General features: G+C 38.7%; 1 protein-coding gene across 1 annotated transcript in view; it reads right to left on the bottom strand.

Moving 5' to 3' along the window:
• The window catches only part of LOC114880931 (metabotropic glutamate receptor 8-like), a 207224-nt gene that overhangs the window by 23983 nt on the left and 164440 nt on the right, over window positions 1–18801 (bottom strand). The window contains exons 6-10 of the mRNA XM_046287428.1: window positions 16690–16859; window positions 15654–15808; window positions 13853–14101; window positions 8988–9143; window positions 4791–4917 (exon numbers count right to left, since the gene is read on the bottom strand). Of these exons, the coding sequence (XP_046143384.1) occupies window positions 4791–4917; window positions 8988–9143; window positions 13853–14101; window positions 15654–15808; window positions 16690–16859 (857 nt within the window). The remainder of the gene's footprint in view (window positions 1–4790; window positions 4918–8987; window positions 9144–13852; window positions 14102–15653; window positions 15809–16689; window positions 16860–18801) is intronic.

The following is an 18801-nucleotide window of genomic DNA, read 5'->3' as shown; positions in this document are numbered from 1 at the left end:
CTCTCCCTCCCTTCCTCATCTCCTCTTCCATATCTGTGGTTAGCAGGGTACACAGTATCAGGCTGAGTGGACATCCTTGCCTCACTCGTCTCGCCGACCAGAATGGCTACGTTGTACCTTCGCTTGTCCCTTTGCTTGTCCTTACCCTGCTTTTAGTTTCTCTCAGCAGTTCTTTTATCCTTCGCCTTAGTCCTGCTCTCACTTCTCTCTCTCTCTCTCTCTTAACGCTTCCATGACCACCCCTCTGTCCACAGAATCAAATACTGCCCTTAGGTCTATGAAAAACGCTATCAGCTTACCCTTCACCTTCCTTATCTGTCTATTTACAACGTAATTTAGCACATATGGTATATTGTCTGTCGTACCTATCCCTTTCCTTTTTTCTCTACTTTCTCTCTCAATCTTACCGGTAGCACTGCTGCATAAACCTTATACAGTGTAGGCATTAACGTCATCCCTCTGTAATCGCTTGCCTGATTTCCTTCTCCTTCCTTATTGGTGCTATTATTCCTTATTTCCATCTTTCTGGCCACCCCTCTCCCTTCCAAACCCTATTGCATGTCTCCCACGTCCATTCAAACGCTTTTCTTATCTCCTCCTTACTGATTTCTCTTTCCTCATCTCCCTCTACCTTCCTCTCTCCTCCCATTACCATCCTTCTCTCCGTCCCTCCTTGTAAACTCTTAATCTGCATTCTCCTCTTCCTCTCCTTATTAATTGTCTCTCGCACTTCTCTTTTCGTTCTAGCTCCCTCCGCCTCTCTCAGGAATTTCTCATTTTTATCCGACTTCGAAAAGGAGGAGGATACTCAATTCGATGTGTATGTATTTTTTTTTTTTTATGTTCACCGATTACGCCCAGACGGATGGACAAATCGGAACGAAACTTTTTGCATCTTGTAGAGTATAACTCCCCATTGGTCCCGTAAACAAAATATTTTGCATTTTTTCATTCCTAACGACTTTTTTTTCTAAATGTATGTTTGCCGATTACTCCGAGACGGATGGATCAATCGGAACGAAACCTTTTGCATCTTCTAAAGTATGTGTTCCGATTGGTCCCGTTAAAAAAACATTTTATATTTTTTCATTCCGAACGCTATTTATTGTAAAAAAACGTACTATTTCATGTACGTGCGCCGTACGTTCGCCGCTTACTCCGAGACGGATGGACGAATCGGAATGAAACTTTTTGCATCTTATAGAGTATTTCTCCCACTTGGTCCCGTCAGAAAGACATTTTGCATTTTTTCATTGCTAACGATTTTTTTTGCAAAGAACGTAATGCTTGATTTACATTTTTCACCGATTACTGCGAGGTGGATGGACCAATCGGATAGAAAAGTTTGCATCTTGCAGAATATATCTCCCAATTGGTTCTGCAACAAAATTTTTGTATTTTTTCATTCCTAACGACTTTTATCACAAAAAAACGTAATACTTCATTTATATCTTCCGGCGTTTATACTGCAGGGAATGTACCGATTGCGATGAAACCTTTTACATTTAGTAGGAGCAAAAACTTATGGAATTTCTTAATAACTACTGTTATAACAAAAAATCTATTCCTTCATGTTACTCTGCAAGGAATGTATCATTCGCAATGAAACTTTTCATATTTAGTAGGATATACAGGGTGTCACGTGACAGCCGAAGAGGGATGATTGCTAAGGTGATTCTAAACAACTTTTTCCTTTGCCAAAATGTTGGTTAATGCTTGGTTTTCGAGTTAATAACAAAAAACACCGATCAATCCGAGCGCGTATAGCGCGCAGTCCCAGGGACTGCAGTGTCGGGTACGAAAACCGGGCCTGACGTAGGTCGCGAACGAACGGCTTGGCACCCCGTTGGCATAGCACAATAAAAAAACTGAACTCGTAGAACATTTTTAGTCATTGTTTAGAATGAATACGGAACCTAATCTCTTGTCACCTGTCATAATGTAAAAAAGGAAATTCTAAGAATTCTAAACAACAAATAAAAATGTTTGAAGTGGAATAATTAATAAACGTTTGAATTGGAGGTTAATGATGAAAAATTCCTCAGCACCTTCCTCACTTCTTTCTTCCTCTCCTTGCACTCCTCATCCCACCATCCTTTTTTCTTGTTCATATCTCCTTTGTTTCTTGCTTTCTTTAACCCTTTTCTAAATTCTTCTAGCATTATCTCCATACCATCCTCTATTTTTCCTTTCTCCGTCTTCTTCCATACTATCTCATTCCTGAATTTCTCCCTTCCCTCTGCCGACCAATCTCCTCTCGTCCCCATTCTTCTTCTCTACCCATCTCTCTTTCTTTCCTTGTCTCCACCTTCCAGTTTCACTATCAGTGGATGGTGATCTGAATCAATCTTATCCTCTAGTTCCATTCCCTTGACTCTCTCCTTCTTTTCGCCTTCCCATATAGTCTATCACCGTGTCCCCTCTTGCCCCTCTATGTGTAAATTCTCTTTCCTCGTCCCCCATTCAGTATCATCCATCCCGTCTCCCTTAGACCCTTCAACAATAATCTCTCCTTTCGGCGTTTTGTTTTCTGTCTTTTGAGCTTCTTTTTCCCTCTTCTTCTCCTCCTTCTGCCCATATTTTCCCACCTCCCTCCTCCCCCGTTCTCGCGTTGAAATCGCTTCCTTTCAATAACAATCGTCTTCCTTTCTCCTCCGATATCTCTCATCCAATTTCTCAGCTCCTTCATCTTTGCTTCCATATCTCCGTTCACGTACACCCCCACCACCCTCCATTTCTCTGCCCCTTCATTGAATTCCGATACTCTTCCTTCTTCTTTTATTATCCTTCCTTTCTTTCTTATCATATTCTCTTTTACTCCTATTAGTATCCCCTCATCGCCCTCCCCTTTCTATTCTTTCTTTCAGCCAGCTGTGCCTCTCACCTATATCCTTTGGGTAATTTTTCTCTCGTCTTTTTCCATCCCTTCTCCTCCAACCTGTCTCTATTAGCACCACCACATCCCATTTCTTTATCGTTTCCCAAAAATCTTCGTCTTTGTTTCTAACACCGGCGCAGTTCCAAAATCCTACCACCTATTCAGGTCTCTCTTCCACCTCCCTTATTTTCTAAACCCCTTTCTTTTTTCTCGTCATCCTTTCTTCCTCTTTCTTCTTTTCTCTTCTGCTCTCTTTTTTCCTCCGCCCACTCTGTCCTCTTTCGCCCCTGCTCCTTCTTTTCTCCTTTTCTGCTTTTTGTCTTCTCTCCTCCTCTCTTATCCCTTACATCTCTTCCCCCTGGATATAGTTCTCTCCCTAATTTTGACGCCACTCTCTTCCCTCCCAGTCTCTGAGACTTTCTTTTTCTTCTTCCCATCTCCACCATTTCCCCTCTATTCTTATTTTCCCATAGTCTACCAACACATTTTCCCTCCCTCTCTTTCTTCCTTCGCTATTCTCCTTAACCTCCGTTGTATCCTCCTTTTCCTCTATGTCAAATCTTCCTGTGTTCTTTCCCTTCTACCTTTTAGTGCCTTCTTTTTCCCCATATCCCTTCTTTTGTGTTCTGTCGATTTTAACTTTATCTGTATCATATTCACTTCTTTTCTCCCTTCTATATACCCCACCGCTCTTGTCTCCTCTATTGCCTCTTCCACCCCAATCATTTTTAAAATCTCTTCCGCTCTCTCTTTAATCTCCTCTCTTGTTGCTTTTATTCCTTTAATTATTATATTTTTCTTCTTCTTCTCTTTTTCCTTCCACTCCAGTTTCCTTTCTAGTCCTCTCACTCTTTCTCCTAATATTTCCTCACATACCGTCCTCACATTTCCTCCTTCTTTCTTTTCCCTTCTGTCGCTTGCTCTATCTATTTGACTTCTCATTCAGCTCCTTCCACCTTGCGTTCTCCTTCACCCCCCTCACCAACTCCTCTACTTTCTTCCTTAGAATTTCTATTTTCCTTTCCATATCTCTCTTCTGTTCCATTCATTTATCTTTTCTTTTTTCATTTCCTCTTTTAACTTTTCCATCTCCCCTCCTAGCTCCTTCCCTAGCACTCTCATGTTTGATTCCATCCTCTCCCCTAATTCTTTAATCATATCTTTTATCTCCCCTATTCTCCTTCTTCTACGTTTCTCTCTTTCTTCTTTTTCGGAGATCTTTCCACCAATTTGCTTTCCTTGAACCAGCTGCTCCCTCCTTTCTCTTCCTTTTCTACATTTCCTCTAGATTCACCATACTTCCCACACTTATACTCTTTTTTTTCCTCACCATCTCCACATTCGTCGGTCTACCCCTTCTTTCTCCCTTATCCGTTCTCCCTGCTTCTTCTCTTCCTTGTTCTGTTTTTTCCCATCCTTATTCTTTTCCATTTTCCAGCATTTTCCTTCTTTACTGACTTTACCGACTTCTCCTACACCCTTCTCTCTCTCGTTTTCTCTAAATGTCTCTCACTTCGGTTCCCTTCTTCCCGCTATCAACGGCTTCTTGTCTCTCACTCTACTCCTAACCTACCCAGCTACGCCTTCTTCACACTCTCTTTTCTTCTTTATATCCCTACCCTTTCTTCAATTACTTCTTCCAACCTTTTTTGCACCTTTCTACCTCTTTCTGTGACTATATCTATTGCCCATTTTCTTCTTCTCTCTTTTTCACCCACACCTATAGGTATGTATGTACAACTCAACCTCGCATACCTCTCACCGCCACCGATTCCACAACCTATCTCAAAGTTTTCAAAAATATTTCGTAAATTCTTTATTCTTATTAATTAGATTTTACAAAGATTAAAAAGAAATAAATTAATAAATATATTCGAATCATATATTTGTATCAAAATAATCGGGTACTTACTCCTCTCTCCATGTACCGATAAGAACATAATCAAAACGTCCGTCGTCGTTCCTTTGATATTGGTAGATGTTATAAAATCCATAAGCATCGCCGTCGGATTTAAATTTAATTTCAGTACCCTGACGACCTAAACATCATTTGAATAAAGTATAATTAATGTCAAGGAAGATGATAGTTTTTTAAAATTAATATATTTATATAAATATGACTATTAAGTTTTATTTTAATCAATATTTGAGTGGCTATTAACATTTTCGACATTTTCGGCCACGCGGTAGTGCGTGGGAAAAGGAGAAAGAAAAGGTGGTAAAAGTATTAAAATGATCTATTTCATAATTATTAGTATTTATCTACAGGGTGGTACGTTTGAGTGCGAATGGTCAAATATCTCGTAAAGGGTTAAAGCTATCAAAAAAATGTTTCTATAAAACTTGTTTGATTTAAGGGGGCACGTTATGTGGTTCAAATGATGTTTCGATAGGTGAAGTGATGGGGGAGATTTTGAAACCAAAACAATTTTTTTAAATAGCACCCTGTACTTTTCTATTTATAATATTATAGTGGGTGTTGAGACGAATTCAAGGACCTGCTACATCGCATCATTCCATTAGTTAGAACCATACATTTTTGCGATTGAAGTTGCATCAGTGTGCACGGGGAACGTTGGCTGCAGTCAAAGGGGGGTTGCTTCATATTGCTTGAGTGTTATTTTCTTGTGTTAGGCGGAATCAGATTTTACCCAAATGCTATGGGAGGATATTGATGCTATAGAAAACAAAATTAAAAATTAGTTGCGACAATTATTAATGGACATTGTAACAACGGTAACAAAGAAACTTCTCGAAAACGACGCGGTCTAGAAGCGTTCAGACAATCGCAGACAGTCTATCGCGGGAGGCAGAAATGCGAGGTGCGAGCGGAGACGCGAAATGCGAGCGCGGAAAACGCCAAATTCATTCTTGACGACGCGATCGTTAATTACGGCGGTCGCGGATAGCAACGAACGGGTATAAATTAAGGGCTCACGATCGACTCGGCCTATTTTGCCTGTTGTTAGTCGAGAGAGAGGACGAGATAAGACCATCGGCCGCTCTTGATCGACAGGTTAGGGACTCCGGCAGGAAAGTACGGCGATAATATCTGGACGCCTTTCGGAGAAGAGTAGGAAAGATCCCGGTAGAAGAGTTCGGCGACAATATCTGGACGCCTATCGAACGGGAGAAATATGAGCATGGCGCTCACCGTAAAATGTTGTGTACGAATAAATGAAAGAAACTGTATTCTAAACCTTGTAATCCCATCTAGACCAATAAATTCTATCTATTTAACAGATTCCTTGTATTTTCCAATCAAACATGACTACAACATTAATTTTCTCTTTTCATTGATGGATTTGTAGTAATAATTATTTATTAAATAGTTTTTTATTTACCTTATCGTCGTTGAAAATAGACTTTTGCAGTCTTCTTAGAAATTCCTTTTTTACACTTTTTAATGTTGTTTCTGATATTTTTTCTGTCGCAATCACAATTCTTGAACGTAATTCGTATGTACTGTCTTCGAGGACATTGCAGAATATCACCCCGAGAAAAACTGCATTTTAGCAAGAGCTTCAACTGTTTTTAAAATTTTCTGGCTTTTGCTTTCTCAAATAAAATTCAGCCGCGTGATGTGAAGCAACCCCCCTTTGAGGTGGCACGCTGCAGCAAACGTTCTTCGTGCACACTGATGCTACTTCAATCGCAAAAATGTATGGTTCTGACTAATGGAATGATGCAATGTAGCAGGTCGTTGAATTCGCCTTAACGCCCATTGCAATATTATAAATAGAAAAATATAGTGTGCCATTTAAAAAAATGATTTTGGTTTCAAAATCTCCTCCATCACTTCAGCTATCGGAACATCATTTGCACCACATAACGTGCCTCCTGAAATTAAACAAGTTTTGTAGAAACAGTTTTTGGACAGCTTTAACCTTTTACGAGATATTTGACCATTCGCACTTAAACGTAACACCCTGTAGAGAGTCCCGAAAGTCATGGTAAAATCACGGAGGGGATGAGTTTAGGTGCAAGAATAAGTCAAAAATGTAGAATAAAGCTTTTTATATACAGTGAACTCTTGTTATATTGCAACACGAGCGATTTGACTTTCACACAGATTTTCAAAGATTCTAGTACTACTTTTCCCCTTCAACTGAAAGATTTGAAGTTTGTATTAAGAAATGATTATTAAATAAATAAGAGGCCGTATCTTTACTTTTAAATTGAAAAATGAACTTTATTATAAATCTCAAAGAAGGTACGTCTAAAGACTTCGAAAGATACAACAGAACTAAACTCTTAGTAAGAAAAATCGTTGGGCTGTCCGACGCCCTTATCTGTTCTTATAAACAGTTCGGAAATCTGAGAGCTTATTTAAAAGAGAATATTAGAAGGGTGACGATTGAGACGTTCTTAGAATCAAACTAATTTAATAGATTACGTTTTTTGCCTCAAGTTGTTTAATAAACTCAACAGTTTGAAATATTGTTTGCCCCTATCGCCTCGAGTAAGTGATAAACAATTACCAGCGATTTTAATAATCATTATTAATTAATTAATTAATGGATGTGTCAAATTAATAAATGAAGTTATTAATACCGCTAAAATACGTAAATTATTGATCAGCATCCTCCATCACTCTGTTACGTAATTATATTTATTCATTTATTACGTCCATTAATTATACTGTATTAATAAAGGGATCATTGAAATTGTCATTTACCGTGCCTTAAAAAAATTTTTCAATTTTTCGGAGATGAAAATTCGCATAAAACAATTGTCTCCTATATTTTTAACCTATTTTTTCATGCAGAATTACTACCTTTCCGTTTATACAACACATGGCGGAACATCTTTTATATTAATGCAACGTAGCGAAAAACTGCTACTGCAAGCTAAAACTATGATATAACTCTGGTTGTTAACTAGAGACTGCGAATATTGATTAAATAGTCTCTCCTTGACATGTGTCAAAAACAGAGGTTGTAACATTATCTTGATAAATTGTTATCTTTTTCAGTGGTAAATTAACGAGTCGATTGTCATGTCGGTCACCGATGATCGACGCACGGTGGGTCAAATGATTTTACAATAGCCTCTCGTTATATTGCCGCAGACAGGGTGTAAGAGTAAAAAATGTTTTAAGTTTTGAAACTTTCAGTTGGAGGTCATTACAGTGGAAGGGTGGCACTAGGATACTTAAAAATCTGTGTGAAGGTCAAATCGCTTACGTGGCAATATAACGAGGGTCTATTGTATATCTGACAGTTACACTAATGTAAATTCATTTCTTTAAAAATTAAGTTATATACATCATCTTATTTATATTTGACAATTATACATTCATATCCTTAATAATTAGAGTTTTAAGGTGTATGCGGTTAATTTGTTAATCATTGTGACGAAATATGCTTTAAGGGACATTTATTGTGATATGTTATGAAGTGCTTCGTATCACATCAACTACAAATATACAGAAGAAATTCTAAATCACTATCCTTGAAACATCATTTTATTTAACAAACTAGAAGAATCACCCCAGCTACCTCGCTTTTAAAGGACTAACTTATTCTGGGACACCCTGTATATCATTACAGATCTGGTTTCCCTAGGAAAAGTGGCGATGTCCCGAATTCCCGCCTTTTCTCGTAGGCGTTCTCGAGAGGAATGACGAAGTAGCGGAGAATACCCTGTATTGTATAGGTTCGTGGCTCCCCATCACTTGTGTGCAAACGTTTGCACGGGAAAATTTGAATTGATATGTATTTATTATTCATATTTCTCAATTATATATTAAAGTTTATAATATTTTATCATTAAAAATTATATTGCTTTTTTTCAAATTACTTTTAATATTAATGTCGTCAAAATTGAAATGTTGAGAATTCCTACTTTTCCTATATCGCCATTTTGCCTAGGGAAGCCTGATTTGATCACGAGTGTGCATAATATAAAATAAATTTTATGCATTTATGATATTTAGAAAATGCATTTGCACCTCTTTTTAAGTAGAACCCAATACTTTTGAATATACCAGTTGATACAACTGTTTATTTTCTACGAAAAATTACTAATTGTAAGATTCTTATGCCCCAAATCAGCAATCATTTGTTTTTAGTAAATACCTAAAATTAGTAATTTAACTATCGCTTACCAATAAAACTGACATTTCGTATGTGTCGAAGAAGCTCGTGTCCATCAGGTGCTGGACGAAGTTTTTCACACAAATAATGAGTCGATCCATCATCGTTCATGCATTCTTCATCGATTAAATTATGAACACTGTGTGCCATTGCATAAACAGCATCAACTGAAATTCATCAAACATTCTAATTCAACATTGTTTATTTTTATTACTAATATTTAAAGAAGAGATATAGTAATTATTATTATTATTACTGGGTCTCCGGGCACTCACAAGGAAAGACCGCGAAGTGTCCCCCTCCGATTTTGATGAAACTTTGTACATTTGTTAAGCAGGTAAAAATAAGGGACACGTATTTTTTTATATCGGCTGAGACACGACTTTAAGGGGTGAAGCCACCCCTCAAAATTTAGACCTGAAACTGCTATCTCGAAAACCAAAGAAGATACGTGAAAACTTCTAATGGGCGGATTTAATGGTTTTTTATATACAATAATATGGCGTTAACAAATTGTCGAAAATACAAACACTTCACTACAAACGAATATGGCAAACACTTCCGCCTGAAGGATGGATACATACGGGTCCAGGGACAGTGATATTTCCGCCCTGGGCCTCTCCCCCCAGATTCCTGCTCCGGTACCCGAATTGATTTTAGAGCTGTCTGTAAACCAGATCAGCCCTCCCGGAGTAAGGAGTTTCTCCGGGTTTGCTTCCCACGCTTCTTTGCACCGGATTCTTACCCGGAAGCTATTATCGAAGTGGTATGTCAGGTCACACGCGTCTCCACCTAGTGTTAGGGCCAATCCTGGTTCCCTGAATTCCCTAAGGATTGACGCGTAGCCCGTTGACGCCCCCTTCCATTTGCCTGCTAGTAAGAGTCTTATGGCTGTGCTTTTGGCCCCTGCTTCTACAACTATGTGTGGTGGTGCCAGATCCAAGAGCGCCCCCATTGCCATGGTCGGTGTGGTGCGAAAGGCGCCAGTTATCCCAAGCAATGCTAGGCGGTAGATCTTTTCTAGGTTCCTCCTGTTGCAGTGTTTTCTCATAGAGGTCCACCATACAACGGAGGCATATGTTAGTTGGGGTACCAAGATTGTGGTGTAAATCCACCTGACCATTTTTGGTTTTAAACCCCACGTCGTTCCAAACATCCTTCTGCAGGCCCAGTAGATTGCAGTTGCCTTTTGTGCTTGCTTCTCGATGTGGAGTTTCCAGTTTAGCTTTGTATCTAGGGTGACCCCTAGATATTTCGCTGAGGTGGATGTACTAATCTCCACCCCGAACAGCGAGGGGGCCTTGAAATCAAAGCACCTTTTCCTCGAAAACAGTACCATCTCCGTCTTGGCAGAATTTACCTTGAGGTTCTGTTATAGGCACCATTCTTGTACGAGTGTGAGTGCTTCTTGCAGTCTCCTCACTATGTAGTGCGGGTGTCTGCTTCTGACCGATATCCTTCCTCGCTGAGTCTGTGGAGCAGCCCGTCTACCACAAGGGTCCACAGCAGGGGAGACAGGACTCCCCCCTCCGGGCATCCCCTTGCGATGCGTGCCCTCAACGAAAACCCGTTGGAGTTGGTTATTATGGTCCTGGTTCGTAACATATTGCCGTTCCAGGTAACCAGACTATCGTCAATTCCAAAGCTGCTCGCAGCTTCATTCATCACATCGGAGGACGTACTGTCGAACGCCCCTTCTATGTCTATGAATACACTCACGACGGACTCTCCCTGAGATAGGGCCTCCTCAATCTCCCTTACAAGGTGATGGAGCGCCGCGCCGACTCCACTGATTTGCCCGACTGATATGCATGTTGTGAGGCATGTATTGGTTTCCTTGCCAGTGCATGCTCTCTGACGTGCCTGTCAACCAATCTTTCTAGCGTTTTAAGCAGAAAAGATGTTAGGCTGATTGGCCTATAAGATTTCGCCGTGTCGTAGCCACTTCTGCCTGGCTTAAGCAGGAAGACCACCCTGGCTACTCTCCATTGTTGTGGTACGTAATCCAGTGCTAGGCATGCTCTGTATATCTTGCACAGCTGCCTCAACAGGTCCTCTTCGGCTTCCTGAAGGAGAGCCGGGGAGATCCCGTCCACACCCGGGCTTTTGTACCGGCTGAATGAGTTAATAGCCCATCTTAATCTGTCCATTGTGACCACCCTGGAGGCCAATTCCCAGTCCCGTGCGCTGTTCCTGAGAGGTACCCGTTCCTCCAGTACCAGCTCCGAGCCTGGGAAGTGCGACTCCACAAGGTGCCTCAACGTCTGCATGGGGTCTGCTGTGACACCTCCATTTGGAAGTTTTAGTCCTTCCGGTTTTTGTGGGGGCCCGGATACAAATACCTTCCGAAGCCTAGTTACCAACGGTAGGGCCTCGGTCTCTTGGCAAAAGTTCTTCCAGGTCTTCCTTTTAGATGCTTTGATCATTTTTTTGTAAGCCTTCTGAGCCTCTTTATATGAGTCCCAAGCTGCTTCGGTGTTAGCCTTCATGGCCTTATTCAGTAGCTTCCGAGCCCTGGCTCTGAGCTTGTACAGCTCATTATTCCATCAGGTAACCCTTCTGCTCTCTCTCCTTTGTTTTAGAGGACAGGACCTTTCGTAGGATCCAATGATCGAGGTCTGCAGTCTTGCGACCTCGATCTCGACTCCTTCCGCGGTCCTCGGTCTCACGCAGTGCCCCCTGAGCTCTTCCCTTGGGCTCTCACGATATTGAGGCCAACAGGTGGCCCTGAGGTTCCTGTATGTTTCCGAGGCCCTTAGGTCTGACTCTGTCATTAACTTGAATGTGATTAGCCTGTGGTCAGAAAGCGTGGCCTCATCGTCCACACGCAAATCTTGTATAGCTTGGGCCACCTTCATGGAGCCCAGCGTGATATCAAGTACCTCCTGTCGCCTGGAGGTAACAAAAGTTGGGCTGGAGCCTCTATTTAGAATCTCCAGGTCCGTGGTTGAGAGGTATTCTAGTAACGCCTCGCCTCTCCTATTAATATATTGCTGCTGCCACAGACGATATGGTGCGCGTTCGCGTCGCACCCAATCAGTAGCTGCAGCCCTTTGACCTTGCAGTAGTCAACCAGCTCTCTGAGTTCCCTCGTAGGCGGGGGTCCCTCAGAGTCGTAGGGCAGGTAGGTTGAGCAAACCACCAGATTCGCCCCGCTACCTCCCGCTCCAGCTGGCAGTAAGACTGCTGCTTGGTCTCTTGTGCAGAATTCTGTCAATTTCGTTGCCCCGAGCCCTCTTTTCACGAAGACGCATGCCCTGGGTCCGTTCTCCAAGTCCCCAAGGAAGATGGAGTCTTGTTTCCGATCTAGCCCACCTACTTGTCCTTGGGCTATCCAAGGTTCTTGTATTAGGGCTATATCTGTGTACTTGTGTACGTCTGTGTGCTGCGCCGAAAGGCGCCAACGGAGCAGGTTCGTGGTCGCTTTACAGTGCTGCAAGTTGATCTGCGAGATGGAAAAGCATGCTGCAGTTATTGGGGCTGCAGTATTACCTCCTCTCGTATGTGTCACGTTGGTGCTTAGCGTGCCCTGGAATCGGCCCATCTATTGACCCCGCGCTTTTTCGGAAGGGCACCCGCGGCGCCCCCTCTTCCCCGGTCCGTACAGAGGCCCGGAGTGATGGTCCTTTGGACCTCACTCTGAGTCTCCTACAAGCCTGCCTTGCCCATCGCCTGGGCTTTCAATGGCCTGCCCCTGGGTCCCTTCCTGAGAGATATAATAGACTCTCGTTATATTGATCTTCGCACAGATTTTCAAGTGCTCTTTCACCATCATCGCTCCCAAAAATAATACACTTTTATCTCTTTTTTGCTCTTCAACTGAAAGTTTGAGAGCTTGAAAAATTATCCCCCTCTATAGCTTCATCCGCGGCAATATAACGAGAGCCTATTATAATACATCATTGGCGTAACTAAGATTTTTCTTTTGAGGTGGGATAGGTCCCTTAGAAATTTTATATATTTTATAGTGCTAATATTTTTGAATCCTGAAATATTGAAAATCTGAAATTTTTGAACTGGGGAACTTCTGTTTGAACTTTTGGAATTGTGAAGGAACTAGTTGAATGGTGAATGAATAGAGCTAGTTCACAATTGAGGGGGGAACAGATTTACCCTTATCTCTGCCCAGTTACCCCAGTGTTTGACACATCATATTTAGATACAAAAAAAAATTTTTTTTCAATGGGACCAACCGGAAGACATACCCTACAAGATGTAAAAGGTTTCGTTCCGATTGGTACACTCATCTTGGAGTAATCGGTGAACACACACACAAAAAAAAAAAAAAAAAAAAAAAAAAAAAAAAACATACATACTGATCGAATTGAGTAACCTCCTCCTTTTCGAAGTCGGTTAATAAACAAAATTCTAATCTATTTTAAAGAAACAAAAGCAGTATTGAATCAAAGAGTTTTAAGGTAATCAAGTAAGATATTTCAGTTTTATATAGAAAATATTTAAATTTGTTGCTCGTTATTTTTTAAAATTTTTTAGGTGAGAAACAAAACTTAACCAATCAAATCATTTTTTGAAAAAATTATTATGTATTTGTATAAAGTAACAGAAAAGCTGAGTTGTTTTATAATTATTTTTAGTATAGATGGTACTGTTATATTTTTTAATTACAAATCATTGAACAAAAATATTTTCATAAATATATTCAAAATTGGAAATAGTGGAATAGTTGAATAATGTGTACAATCAACAATTTTTTTAAAAACGGTATTGTTAAATCAATTGTGCTCTTCACTGTGTTACAATTTTTTAAATAAAATGTATCTTTTTATACAGGAATTGTATCAAACCAATTTTACAGTTTACAGTATTGAATTTTGGAATTAATACTTTAAGATTGAAAAATAAAAATATTGCTTACCTACAAATGGCACTAAGCCTTCCTGTTCGTAATCAATTAATTTCTCAGTTCCAGTGCATCGAGTCGTACTCGCTGACGAATTTGCATTAAAACTGCATTTATGATGTTGAGACCAAAACTCACGAAACCAAAGATTCCGACAATTCACGATTTTTCCAGGTAAATGTTTGTGTGGCACGTTGCTCTCAGATTGACCATTGCATTCGTTGTCCACTCTTGGACGAAGATTTAAATAATAATCATCGAAACCTATGAATAACAGTTTATTTCAAAGTATTGTAAGAAATTTCTTGTTTGTAGATTAAATATATAATAAAAATTGTTTAAAAAATCTTATTAGGAATATACTTGTTCTAAAACATATAGACTCTCGTTATATTGCCACGTGGTCGATCTGACCTTCACATGGATTTTCAAGCATATTAGTGCCGTACTTCCACCACCTCAGTCTACGAAGATCATACACTTCTAATGCCCCCCCCCCCCCCCCCCCCCCCCCCAAAAGCTTGGAAGCTTGAGAAATGTTCCACTTTTACAGTTCCGTCCGCGGCAATATAATGATAGTCTAGATACTGTATTTAGAAATTTGTTTACATTAATAATACAATTGATAATAATGAAAAATTTACAATTTAAAATAATGAAATAATAATACCTGAAGATGTTATAGAAAAAATGGTAAAAAGCGTGAATTTTAAATAACTTATTATACGATAGATTAAATATATTTTCTTATATTGTTTTTCGGTATAGTTATTATTATTCATTATTAATATAAAGAGAAATGCGAATGATTAAATCAAGATTGGTCCAACAGTATCACAACTGAATGTGCATGTGTAATACTATAAGTATTTTCGCATCCAATTCTCTTTAAGAGAAAGCTTTTGACTTGAAATTTTCATATTTCAGTTTATTTTACTACAGGGTGATTCTCTCGCTACTGTACTCAAAGGAAGTGCCGTCACACTAGTATGAATGGGCCCAAGCCTTTTTCTGTCATCGACACCTCGACGGGGGTGCATACTGCAACTGTGTGCATGAAAATGTGTGTGACACGAAGGAAAGTCCCATTTAAACGTTTCCTTCTTGTTACACACATTTTCACGCCCACAGCTGCAGTATGCACATACAGGTGTGGCGACATTTCGTTTGAGTACACTAGCGAGAGAATCACCCTATATATGGAACCATTACATACTTGGTTACATATGTATGATACTCCTTACAGTGTACAGTATTAAACGCTGTAGACTTTTGTAGAAAAAATAGCGATATATGTAGAGGAAGGATATCACATGCATTATATCTAATTTACAAAAAGCATTTTAGTATTTACGTTAATATTGATTGTTTTAAAAACATAATAAATTCTTGAATAGCGGAGCCTAAGTCAACCGTGACCCAATCTTACAAAACATACGTATGTTAAAATATTAAGAGTCTCATATATTGCAAGAATAATTTTTGAAAGGGACAGTGTAAAATTAAAAAAATAAAAATAATATAAAATACACGATTAAATTAAATCTGGGGCTCGAGAGTTACCTACGTTGATAGATCTACAGTTATCTCAGAGAACATAGATATATGGCCTTTAATTGCAGCATATCAATAATACAATTCTCCTGAGTAAATGTTTGCAGTGCAATGGATAGCAAAGCCTCCTTTTTGTACATTTTCCCTAGGGAAGCCTACTCTGCTCGATACTGTACATTATATCTTATTTATTAAATTCTTTCGTTCTAACGAAATGAATTAAAAAATATAATTAAATCGATAGAAACTCTGCATTGCTTACCTTGAAGAGATATTCTGTAAGGTAAAATTGTAATTGCTCCTTCAGCTGCAAATTCTTGATCCCTTACCGGATACACTTTGGCACCCCATGAATCACTGCCTATCCACATGAAATGACCTGTACGGTTCGCTTTAACAGTCGCTTGAAGAAGTTTTCTGAAAACATAAATGTTTATTTTTGTTATAAAAAATAATAAACATTGTTTTCATAACGTAAACAAATCTTTAATACTTTTAATGTCATGACACTCATATCTTGGTAACATGAATTTTTACAAATATCTGACAAAATGATGGAAACCGGAAAATTATCAAAATAAGAGCTGTACATGGTATTTATATTAAATAGCATTCCTCGTGAAAATTAATACATATCTTCATAAATTAAAACTTAAATTAAATTAATTTGAAATTCAAATGTGAAACGTGTCATACCAACATTTACTATATTTTAAGAATTATTAAACAGGTATTTTAATATTATACCTTAATATTGTTTTATCAAATGTTTTAGAAAGTCAATCTACCTACAAAAGTCCATATTTCATGTACAGTAAACTCTTATTATGTTGCCACGTGCGCGATCTGGCCTTCATATGCATTTTTAAGCACACTAGTATCGCTCTTTTACCATCACAACCTACTAATAAGATATCTCCCCCCCCCCCAAATGAGAGTTTAGAAGCTTGAAAAATTTTCTGCTTTTACAATCCCGTCCGCGGCAATATAACGAGGATCTACTGTATAAAAAATGAAGCGTGCCTCCTAAAATACTTAAATTTTTCTTAAATACATTTTCTATTTTATCAATATTTTTCATAATACTTAATTGTCATGCGTTACGTGCCTCACCCTCTGTACACGTAACGATTGTATAATATATCTTATAGATTCGATAGTATTGAATCGACCCTTAACACTTTCAGTGAAAGGATCCGGATAACATTGGTCCAGTCGTCAGACTTTGAAGGGTTGATTAATGATTTTCTTGAAAAGGTTGTATAAAAACGGTTGACGAGAGGGAGACCAATTATTACCTTACGTTATCCTCATCGACGAATAATACAACGCCTCTAGCGTTGTGTTTCGAGTTGAGCCGTTCAACAATTCTATCAAAATCCTCGGTTTTGGCGTTTCTTAAAATTTTCTCGCTAACCGCTATGCAGATACCATATTCCATTGACAGTGCGCTAAAACTTGCGATACCCTGAAAAAATATACAGGAACAACATTTAATTGGTTAATACATAATTGGTTTATCTTTTCTCATATTAACAGTGTTGCAATTTATTTAACCCTTTAAGGGTTAAAACTGTTAATGTAAAAATGCAAGGTTGGTAACAGCCACCTAATAGTAACATTTATCCTTTTATGTTGGCTACAATAAAAAACCAGCATCCTCTTTGATGCACAAAAGCAAAATGTGTAAACGCATTATTTGGTCATTCAAGAATTTATTGTTCCTTTTCTCAAGAAACGAGCAAGATCAATAACAAATTACTAATATCGATAAAAACTATGCTTGTTCAACAGATTCCTACAATTGGCTACAATTCCTTGTTTTGAAACTTGCAAACCAGCAGCGCGACGCGACGGCTCGCGTATAGGCACTGTAGAACTGCAGCACCCCCTATTTCCACTTGATATTATGTATCGAGAACATTTAATATAATGAGTCCTTTTTTCTTTAATTCTTTCTTTGTTCTACTTGTACAATATATACATAATCTTTAAGCTTAATGTCAGTAGCCATTCCCCAGTTTATGAAAAAGATACAAAAATCTTTGTATGGAACTGTGCGCTTCACAGTTCCAGCACCTTGGTGTTTGACTGTGTGCGCATGCGCACATAGGAAGCTGCACGCGCGGCTGCCAAGGAGAGAGAGCACTGTCGCTCCCGTAAGGCTGGTTCAGACACGGCTAGTAGTTTAGTCGAGTGGGGAGTAGCTACTTACTACTAAACCGTTTAGTGCATAGAAAAGTGTCCGGACTAGTACAGTTGAGCTTTGAAAATCAAGAGTTCAAGATATATCCCTTGATTAAAGAAATGCGTCCGGACAGGTCTGTCCCGAAGGCTAGTTAGTGGTGGGGCAAGCCTAGTTAGTGGTGGGGGAAGCCTACTCGACCAGCAAAATCCAATGAAACGGATCGACTCGACTAAACCGTTTTACTAAACTACTCGACTAAACTCTAGTGTCCATACACTAAACTACTCGCCACTCGACTAAACTACTAGCCGTGTCTGAACCAGCCTGTAGTGCCGGTTTTTTAAAACAAAGGCTAAAAATTTTCTGGAGCAACACCCCTACTAATTTTAGCGACGAGCCGCCACTGTTGCAAACCTTATCTGAGCCACCATAAACATGGCAATCCCAAATATTAAAGATATTATATAGCGTAACAAAAGTAAGGTTGAGCGCCGGTAACATGTATAGGGAAAAGTTGTTTAAAATGGCGACCTTGACAATATATGTCAAATAATTATCACATTAAAAGATAATTTATATTTATTTGTAAATGAAAATATTATAATTCAAAGTATTATTAGAATTCCCTGAAGCAGTAATAATCTAAATTTAATTTTATATTTTATTTCATTTTCAATTCTTTAAGTTTTTCACTACAGTAGACTCTCGTTATATTGCCACCGACAAAGTGCTGGTATGCTTGAAAATTCGTGTGAAGGAGAAATCGCTGACGTGGCAATATAACCAGAGCTTACTGTATTCCTTTAATTAGTGTTTTCCTATATATAAATCCAATCCAATTTGTTTAAAAATGTATACGCTTAATCATATAAGTTTTTATGGCTTATTCAACGATCATGAACATTTCATCTTATCTGCAAAAATATAAATGTTACATAAATTCAATGAGGTAAAATAATGGCACAATTCGAAATTGCTCTGACTTCATTCATTTCTAATACCTATGATACATATTAAAAATAGGGTAATAAAGAATTGTCTCTAGAAACTTTTACCATATATGTAGGGTTTTATTTGTTTATGTATGAGATTAGATTGGTAGAATATCGCTTGCTGTTCATATCTCTAAATTTCTCTTAGAAGAATTAATAAAAGAAAAAATATATTCTTCTATAGAAATGATAAAATTAGTTTATGTCAATGGATATAATAATAATTATGT

The sequence above is a fragment of the Osmia bicornis genome, chromosome 10 (assembly GCF_907164935.1).
Source record: "Osmia bicornis bicornis chromosome 10, iOsmBic2.1, whole genome shotgun sequence".
NCBI classification, from domain to species: domain Eukaryota; kingdom Metazoa; phylum Arthropoda; class Insecta; order Hymenoptera; family Megachilidae; genus Osmia; species Osmia bicornis.
This window is presented reverse-complemented; position numbering and strand designations above follow the sequence as displayed.